Genomic DNA, 10,075 nt, shown 5'->3' on the forward strand with positions numbered 1-10,075 from the left:
AAGTAGCAATCTTAAAATGAGATCTACCACCACTTTGTTGCTGAAGTGGTGTAGAGTTGTATCTTATGAAAACGAAGCTAGTGCTCTTCTCATTAGAAACCTATGGAGTTGTCATACAGCATTACTGCTCATTGGGGAGAGATATGTCTTTCTTCCATACATTGTTGGACTCCATCTCCCCTCAGTCTCAGCCAGCCTGGCCAACAGCCACTAAGCTGCCACCAAGGTCAATGACTGCTGTAAAATGAACTGTAAAAGAATAAGTGCTCTCATGTTCAATGAAACTGGCCAAAATCAGCTTTTGGTCTAACAGACTGCTAGTAATTTTGGTTTGTTATAAAAATGTAAGAATTGCTTTGTGGGATCTGACCCAAGACCATTCTGTTTCTAACAGATACTAGTGACATGAGGCAACAAAAGAAGAGGCAAAGCTTCAAAATGGTCCTGGAAAATAAATCTCTATCAAATAATAATACCCCTTGGGAAACAATAAAATGCTCTGACACATTTTGGTAAATGGTAACCTTCCTCAGGGGGAAGAAACATTATTATTTGATAAAGAATCATTTTTCAGGGTCATTTTAAGGCTTAGCCTCCTCTTTTGCTTCCAAAACAAAGAAGTTAGCCAGATGTCACTGAGTCTGGGCACTCACAAACAAAACACAAAGATAATAGTCCTGTTTTGTCTGGCTTTGGCATATGATAGTCAGAGGTGTTTGTTGCTACTGTACAAAGGGACAGGATCTAAAAGTGCCCCAAACCTGGCCTAAACAGAAGACATAAGAAGTTTCTATTCAGCAGGGAATAATGTTAAGTGGCTGCCTAGCTAACAATCCATCACCAAGGTGCCTGTGGAAACACAAGTAAACACTTAACAGTTCCTTACAATGCATTCTGCATTCTGCTGAGTAAACCAACTATTTTTAATAACCAAGACAAACTACAGTATTCACAAAAAGTCTGGAAAAGCAACATTTCCTTTAAAACTTCTTCCAAAGAACTTCAGGAACAAAGTGATGGAATACACTTCAATAAAGAGCAAAGCAGAAGCCTGGTTTAAATCCAGCCCTTACTGTATTGGATAACCCTAGAAATAACTCCTGAACCTGTCATTTAACAAATAATCCCTGCAGATAAATTGTCGCTGCAGATTTATGCTTCTTCCAATAATAGTACAAATCCATTCATAAATATTTTCTTGGAACACACACAGATATATCTATTACAGATAGGTAGCCGTGTTGGTCTGCCATAGTCAAAACAAAAAAAAATTCCTTCCAGTAGCACCTTAAAGACCAACTAAGTTAGTTCTTGGTATGAGCTTTCGTGTGCATGCACACTTCTTCAGATACTGTATACTTCTTCAGATACTGTATCTGAAGAAGTGTGCATGCACACGAAAGCTCATACCAAGAACTAACTTAGTTGGTCTTTAAGGTGCTACTGGAAGGAATTTTTTTTGTTTAGATATATCTATGACTTTGACTTCAGCGCTCACTGAAATCAAAAGGATGTTGTCATTTTTAGACCCAGCTTGGGCTTCAAAAAAACAAGTCATGCCAGACGAATCTCATTTCTTTTTTTCTTTTCTTTTTCTTTTTTGATCAGGGGAATGCTGCACATGTACTGTAACTTGATTTCAGTAAGGCTTTTGACACAGTCCCCCATGATTGTGGCGAAGCTGGTAGAATGTGGTAGATATGATAGCCATCTTCAAATATCTAAGGGGCTGTCATGTGGAAGATGGAGCAAGCTTGTTTTCTCCTGCTTCAGGCGGTAAGACCCAAACCAATGGCTTAAAGTTACAAGAAAGGAGATTCTGACTAAACATCAGAAAGAACTTTCTGATAGTAAGAGCTGTTTAACAGTGAAACAGATGCCCTTGGAATGTGATGGGACTCTCCTTCCTTGGAGATTTTTAAGCAGAGGTTGGATGGCCATATATCATTGATGTTTTAGTTGAGATTCCAGCATTGCAGGAGGTTGGACTAGGTGACCCTCTGGATCCCTTCCAACTCTACAATTCTATGATTCTATGCCCACGCAAATCATGCTGCTTTCAAGACACAAAAATCCTTACATTAATCCAATAGTAACTGGTACCCATTGGGACTGACAGGGCAGAAGGCAGGGAGACAAATAGTGGGAGGAGCCAGAGCCAATAACAGACAGAGCCAACAAATTAAAGCTTTGCCTCCAATATTTTCCCTGGTTCGTTTTACAGAGGAAACAATACTAAGGAAGAGGAAATGAGAGCCTGGAGTGTTTAAGTAAAAAGGAAGACAAAGGGGGGGGGCAGGCTGAGGTTTGTAGGGCAGTGCCTCATTCACCCTAATGGACCTGCCTCCCCTGCTGAAGTATTCCTTTGATGCATGTACCTTTGTGTTGAATATGGTGATGTGAGTGGCCAGTAACGCTTGGGGTATATTGAAGACTGAGCTTGCAAAAGGCCCCACACACGCCATGCATTTAAAGCAGATGTCTCCACACCAAAGAATATCAGGAGCTGCAGTTCATCCCTCACCAAGCCACAATTTCCAGCGCCCTTAAGTGACCATTCCTTTGATGTGAACCACGTGCTGAAAATGCATGTTGCATGTGCAGCCAAAGTTGTTATAAAGTGTAAGAAGGTTAAGGAAAGACCTCTCTGCCTCTGCACAGCCACAGGCAGCCAGCACATAGAGATAGCAGGAGATGAACTACGGAGATCTATCTCAACATAAGGCATTTCCTCGTAGAAAAGAAGAGGTCCCTGTCCAGCTTCATAAAGGGGAATACAAGGAAAGTGGTTCTGCCATGCAGTGGGAGCCCAGTGCAGCGGGAGGGGGGTGTTGTTATCACGTCTCGGGTTTCATCCGTGGCGGGTCCTCCTGAGCCGGATTTCGGGAGGAGATCCGCGCGAGCACGTGGAGGCGCGGCTCCCGCGAGGAGGACGGCAATGCGCGTTTCGGGGGGCGGCGCCGGAGACATGGACTTGGGGAGCCCCCCGGCGGGGAAGGAGGAGGCGGCGGGAGCCAAGCCGACCCCCCCACTTACATTCTTGTTGAAGGAGTTCCCGGGCAGGAGCGGTAGCGCCATGGCTGCCCCGGTCCCGCCCGCCCGCCGCCTCGGGCTGGTGTTGCTGCCCGAACCCGGCCGGTCGCCCTCCGCGCTGCCCAAGGCCGGAGCAAGCGCCGGCGCGCTGTTTGGAGTCCGGTTGCCTGGCGACCCCCCTTTGACGTCACAGAGGGCTGCCGGGAAGGGGGCCGCCGCTCGCTCCGCCCTTGCTCTCTGCCGCCCCCTGCAGTCGCACGCCGCTTGCTGCAAGCTTTGCTCCCCTCGCAGCAGCCGCTTCCAGTCTGGAAGCTTAGGTCCCACCCGCGACTTCGAAGCAAGTCTCTCTCTTCCTTTTCACCGCGCGTTAAATACGTATTGCCAAAGCTACCTCAGAGACTCAGGCAGTCTCAGAGCATAATACAGTTCAGACCAAGGGGCCAGGGTTTCCTTTGTACAAATGAGGTTGTTATTGTTGCTATTCGTCATGTATTTATTCACTCTTAAGATCCCAGGGTGGGTTATAGTATTGAAACACAGTATAACAACAACAACAACAACAACAACAACAACAACAACAACAAATAATAATAATAATAATAATAATAATAATAATAATTTATTTCTGCCCCGCCCATCTGACTGGGTTTCCCCAGCCACTTTGGGCTGCTCCCTACAGAATATTAAAAACAGGATAAAACATCAGTCATTAAAAACTTCCCTAAACAGGTCTGCCTTCAGATGTCTTCTAAAAGTCAGATAGTTGTTTATTTCCTTGACATCTGATGGGAGGGCATTCCACAGGGCAGGCGCCACTACCAAGAAGGCCCTCTGCCTGGTAAAGCAACTTAAAATCATCAAAATATTTTTTTTAAAAAAAACCAATACACCTCAATTGTCGAAAGCCAGGTTAAAGACACAGAATGTGTCATTAAACTATGGGACTTGCTTCCAGAAAATGCAGTAATGGCCACCCACCTGGATGTTTTCAGAAGAGAATTAGACATATTTGCAGAATAAAAGGCTCTCCGTGTCGATGCTTTTTCTCCATTGTTAGAGCCCTGAATACCAAGTGGCTGGGGAGCACAAGGGAGGAGAAGGCTGCTGTGCTCTTGTCCTGCCTTCAGGCTCCCCAGAGTAAGGTTACCAGATTTTTTTCAATGAATCCAGGGGACACTTTTCAACTTCCAACTAAATAGATGGATTTTGTCAGGGACTGTTTTGTAAATCCGGGGTCTGTCCCTGGGAAACGGGAACGTCTGGTAACCTTACCCCAGAGGCATCTGGTTGGCCACTGTAAGAACAGGATGCTGCTCTAGATGGACTTTAGGCCTGATCCAGCAAGCTCTTATGTTCTTATGCATCACTTGGTCTCCTGTCATCATCCAAGCTGCGATATGTCCTGAGCTGTTTTTACATGGCCTTAGAACCCACAAAGTTTCGCCTTCACTCGCTGATTACTGTGATCAAGACACATTTGTCTCCTGTGCCACAAGTTCTGTCACCTCTGAAGTGAATCATGGTAACAGCGGTTGGGGTTTTCTTAAAACAACTACAACAAAATGCGTGCACACACACCTCGCTACAGGTGTTATTTAATTTAGGAATCCCAACATATCTGCGTTGTCAGCAATTAATGCTGCTGCTGTAAATGGTGGCTGTGCTGCTTTTACCATGTAAACTTTACATCATGTAAGCTTTAACCCAACCAGCACCTCATCTGAAGGAAGTGGACTCTAATCCACAAAACCTTATGCCCTAATGAAATTTATTTGGGAATAACAAGGTTGAGGTACCTGTAAGCCCTCCAGATGTTGGACTAGAACTCACATCAGCCTCAGCCACCATAGCCAATGGTGATGGAAGTTGCAGTCCAGCAACATCTGGAAGGCCGCAGGGTTCTGAACCCTGGAAGATGCCACAAGCCTCTTTCATGTTTGTACTACAAAGCTGGTGTTGTAGAGACTATAACATGCCTAAAGGAGTGAATTTAATGTTTAGAAGACGGTAATTCTGTCAGAATTTGAACATTTTTTAAAAAGTACTTTCTCAAATATCCACAGTTCTGAAGCAACCTAGACTATAGATGAAGTTTGCATACACACTTCTCTTTTTTGCAATAACATCCATCACTTAATAATTGCAAATTGTCAAATTGCTAAAAAAAACCAACAACAACCCTTTTGCTTTTAAAAAAATCAGTTTCCTCCTAACAACTTGAAAAATGTGTGCTTTCATCTGTCAGGAAACAGAAATAACATATACTTTTGTCAGCATCTTATTAAGTAAATTGCAAGTGAGATTGTAGAAGCCATCATTGCAACAATTAACATTCTGCAAAAACATGTTATTTGCTTGGGCCCATATGGTTCTTTTCTCTCTGTATTGATATACAGAAAGAGAATGCAGAATCCCAAAGGATCTCAGGCTATGCAAAGGACTTCTCCTCTCCCTCCTCAACTCCCAACCCCCTTGCCTCTTCAGGCTTGCTTTTTACCAGAAAAGTAGGTCATGACAGAACATAATGCTAAGACATTGCGATGTGAATTATGAGTCAGCAGCAGGGCTGGATCAAGACCTTTTGAGGCCCTAAGCACTGAAAATATATGTGATTCAAAATGCTAAATTGTAAAATAAAATTTTATTTTTCAAAATGACACAAGACTTACATGTATGCTGAAATGTAGGTTCATGTATGTCATGTGCAACAAATGACAGACTCTGATTTTCTCACATTATTTCATTCTACATTAGTAGGGTGCCCTCTGCTTCAGGTGGGGAGAAATAATAAAAAGAGAAAAGAATAATGGCAGAAGAGCTGGAGCAGAGTGTAAGGAAGTGTATCAAAATTCTGATTTTCCCCATTATGACTCCTTTAGTGCTTTTTGTTGAAAATCTTTTTTTAAAAGAAAAAGAATTCTCTTTAGTAAACGTGCTTAATCTGCCTATTCGGTAATTCAGGACTGCTCGGTAGTTTTGTTCCTAGGATGGATCAGCTGTACAGGATCTAACTTTACAACCAGTTGGCCAAGTGCTAACCATAGTTTGTGCTCATTTTTATTGGCTGCCATTTTTGTTGAATTAAAAAAAAAACCTTCATAGCAAAAAAGCCAATAAAATGGCCCGGAATGGAAGGCATGCCGTCTGCTACTTTTTTATGTCCCCAACACCAACAATTGGGAAACACTGGCCTGTGAGCATTCTAATTGGAGAACAGCCTTTACCAAAGGTGTCATGCACTTTGAAGACACTCGAACTCAGGAAGAAAGAGAAATGTGCTAAAAGGAAGGCACATTTCACAAACCCTCACCTGATTAACTCCCGCCCAGAAACTTATGTCCCCACTGTGGAAGGACGTGTGGATCCAGAATTGGCCTCCACAGTCACTTATGGACTCATTGTTAAGACCGTGTTTATGGAAGACAATCTTACTTGACTACTAGTGATCGCCAAAGAAGAAGATGTCCCCAGCTCTAGTCAGCATGAATCATAAACCATATCAGAACAATCATTTTTTCTTTATCAGTTCTTCAATATTAGAAATATATTTGTTGCTCACCCTAGTGAAAAGGAACTAATAGACAAAATCCAGGCCACAGTTTTATACAATGAGTGCAAAGACTGAAAAGACTAGTGGATGATTGGCATACATGCCTAATGCACATCAAGCATTATCAGATTCACCCCCTCAACACATTCAAAAAATGGACCCTTTGTGTCTCTATCCTGGGAAGCCTGTTTCATGACTTGATTTTGAAATAATTGTGATTTGAAATCACATGTGCATGTGTGAAGTGATTTTTAATATATATATATATATATTGCAATAACGACCCCCTTACTTGCACTGGTATTTCACCAGACTAAACCAATTGCAGATTAATGTCTAAGAATCTGACTGTATTACATCGTCAGAAAAAAGACACTGTTTAACTAGTTGAGCCTCGTGAAAAGCAGCTAGAAGGATACGGATTCCTGTTCAGTGACAACTTTAGTCTATATTGAGCTACTAGCTTTATTATTTCGCAATCCCTCCTCACTCATTACCTTTTCAGCACAAATAGACTTATTTCATGTCCAGCCTTTGAAGCCAGTGAAGCCATTATTCCTTGTTCAGCATCTTCGCACAATGTCTAGGTGAAAAAACCGCCCTCGGATATCAGCGTCATTTCCAAACCAGAGTTCAGTAATCATTTCCTTTCAGACGCAATCCAACTCAAATAAGTCTCTTTTCATGCCACCGCCTGTAGGTCTGTTTCCTTGGGGGCTTGGATCTGAGTCTTTATAGACAGGTGATAACAGAATGAACGCAAATTCCAGTTCACAAATGTTGTTATTGAAAAAGATGTGAATACCCCCCCCCCATTGTTAAGTTAAATGGATTGCTTTGTAAACAGTACAGGCTTAGCAAGGATACTAAAGAATGTATCCTACACAAGAGTTGATTTAATTTTGTATCGGTAAAGCTCAACAAGTAAGGTAAAACATCACATCAAATGGCAGCTGGTAAAATAAGGAACAAAATCTTCCTTTATCAGCCGAATCAACCCTGGTGTCATAGGATCCAGCTCCCACAAATTATACGAGTCCCCCTCACAGTTGATGGGCATTGCCATTCAAATGGTGGGCCCCCCAATATTTTATTCAAGTTGACATCCCTGACTACGAAGCAGTGACAGATACTTAGTGACTTTATTTTCTGTTCAGATGTGTGTGGGGTACTCGTATGTCCTACTGTCTTACAGAGGATTATCATGTTTTAGTTATGGGAAACCTCTGGCCCACAGATATTATTGAACTATAGCTCTCTTTCACCTTAGGAAGCATAGCTAGTAGCCAGCAATGATGGGAGTTTAGTTCAGCAACATCTGGAGGGCCAAAGGTTCTGTATTTGAAGAGCTGTACTTTATTTTATTGAGCTCCTCTCTTTCAAGGGCTGTCCCTTCCAAGTTCAGTTTAAAGATAAAGAAGTTGAACTACTAGGGGACCAGAGACCTTGAGAATTAGCACCAGGACAGCACAGTGGTCAAAGTCTTCCCCAGTGTGATGAGATTTATTGTATTTCTCATATTTAAATAATAGCATTTACTGCCTTGCAGATGGGTGGGGTATAAATAATAAAATTATTATTATTATTACATATAGATTAGGGTGTGTGGGGAGCATTTGTTATAACAAAAAATAGATGTTGCTCAGACAATCAACTTGCCTAGAATCTGGTCCTGAATTATATTCTGCTTACTTTGACAGACACATAACACTTATTTGTATAGTACTGAAAGCTCAGTTGCTGAGTCCACTTTAAAAGAGCTCTTAACCTGCTGCTTTCTGCTTTGAAAATCCCTCAGGCATTACCCCCAATTTTCCCTGGAAATGACTAAAAAAATCTGTTCCCTTTCTCCTCCTCTTCTAATCTTTCTAAGAAGAAGGGAAGTATCCCGTCAAATTTTAAAATTAAGTATTCTTTTGCTAATTTGTCTTAAAATCTAATATTGATCAAGGGGTCTTCAAAGATGTGCTAGTATTCTCTAATTGGGCCACTATACTGTTCTGTCCCACATTCAGCATCTATTTCAATTAAGAAAAATAGGAGAGAAACAGCCTTATTTTTCTTAATAAAAGCATTTCAGCTGCCCTTGCAGGCCTCTTTGAGGAACTGTTGATCAAAGCTGCTCTAAAAAATCATCTTTTATGCCTGGAATATGATAGTCTACTTTCAGCATAATACACTAATGCAATGTAAGATATTCATACAGTGGATATACATTGTGTTTTGAAGTAGGAGGGAGATAGGAGAGAGAAAGAGTCAAAAGGCTCTTTTATCACTGAACTCAATGGGGCTAGATAAAAAACAGAAGCTTTGATCCTTAATTCGTCATTATTTTATTTCTCTTTTGTTTCTTCCCCTCCCTTCTCAATGTTTACTTGGTTTTTTTAGCACATTTTCTAATAATAACAACAAGCAATTAGGTGAATACACCTTCATTTGAAGGGCAAAGTACATTTGCCTACATGCCATAGGGAAGCAGGGGTGAAGAATCTGTGGCCCACGAGAGGTGGAGCAAATGGCTGTGCCTTTCCCCCACCCCTTCAGCTGGTTGCTATGTAGGCAAACAACAGCCAAGGTTGTGTGTGCATGTGGACTGAGAGCTGGATGCTGAAGGCAGGGAGCTGGAGACAGAGAGCCATGTCTTGCTATCTACTGGAAAGCTGTGGCTTGGGGCATCCCTGGAAAGCAATGGGGAAGTCTGTTGGGGTATTAATGGTGTGAGCTCCTCAGTCCTATGCTCAGGTTGTATATATGTGTAAATAAAACCATATATCCCAAAGACATCGCGGTCTCCACTGATTTTCATTCTGAGGAAACCGAAACCCGGTATAAGCATTTGAAACCCCTGGAGTCCCTCACCGTTCTGAGGTTGGGGTGGGTGTGACATTGTTCGTCGTCTCCTGTGTTCATTTTTTGGTTACCTCAGATACAAGGGGCTAAAGGGATTACTGACAATCAGTGACAGACCCTCCAAGAGTCCCTATTTTCCAGGGACAGTCCCAGATTTACAGAACCAGTCCCGGTTTCTGGTTTGATCCCGGAACATCCCAATTTTCCTTAGGACATCCATATTTTCATCAGAGAAATGTTGGAGGGTATGGAGCTATGTGACCCCCAAGCCAAAAAAGTAACTATACAACTTTTAGAAGACATCTGAAGGCAGCCCTGTATAGGGAAGTTTTTAAATGTTTTATTATGTTTTCATATGTGTTGGAAGCTACCCAGAGTGGCTGGAGCAAGCTTGGTGGGGCATAAATAATAAAATTGTTGTTGTCGTTGTTGTTAAGGAATAGGACATCCAGCCCTATTTTCATTGGAGAAATGTTGGAGGGTATGCAGGTGCTCCAACATGCTTCATGTAGCTTCTGAGGCAACCATTTAGGCATCTTTGGAGAGTCTTTGTTTGGGTTTACACATTATAGCTGCCACATTATATTAAAAAGACAACTTTAGATGGTTCTATGTAGTGAGCATTACAGTGGTACCTCGGGT

At 42.1% G+C, this 10,075-nt stretch overlaps 1 protein-coding gene across 1 annotated transcript in view; it reads right to left on the reverse strand.

Annotated features, from left to right (window-relative positions):
* The window catches only part of EFHC2 (EF-hand domain containing 2), a 58,936-nt gene extending 55,743 nt beyond the window's left edge, over positions 1-3,193 (reverse strand). Inside the window, exon 1 of the mRNA XM_081907802.1 lies at positions 3,037-3,193. Coding sequence (XP_081763928.1) covers positions 3,037-3,078 — 42 coding nt within the window. The 5' untranslated portion in view covers positions 3,079-3,193. The remainder of the gene's footprint in view (positions 1-3,036) is intronic.
* Between the last annotated feature and the right edge of the window lie 6,882 nt (positions 3,194-10,075).

The sequence above is a fragment of the Podarcis melisellensis genome (assembly GCF_964234715.1).
Source record: "Podarcis melisellensis genome assembly, chromosome: 4".
Classification (NCBI taxonomy): domain Eukaryota; kingdom Metazoa; phylum Chordata; class Lepidosauria; order Squamata; family Lacertidae; genus Podarcis; species Podarcis melisellensis.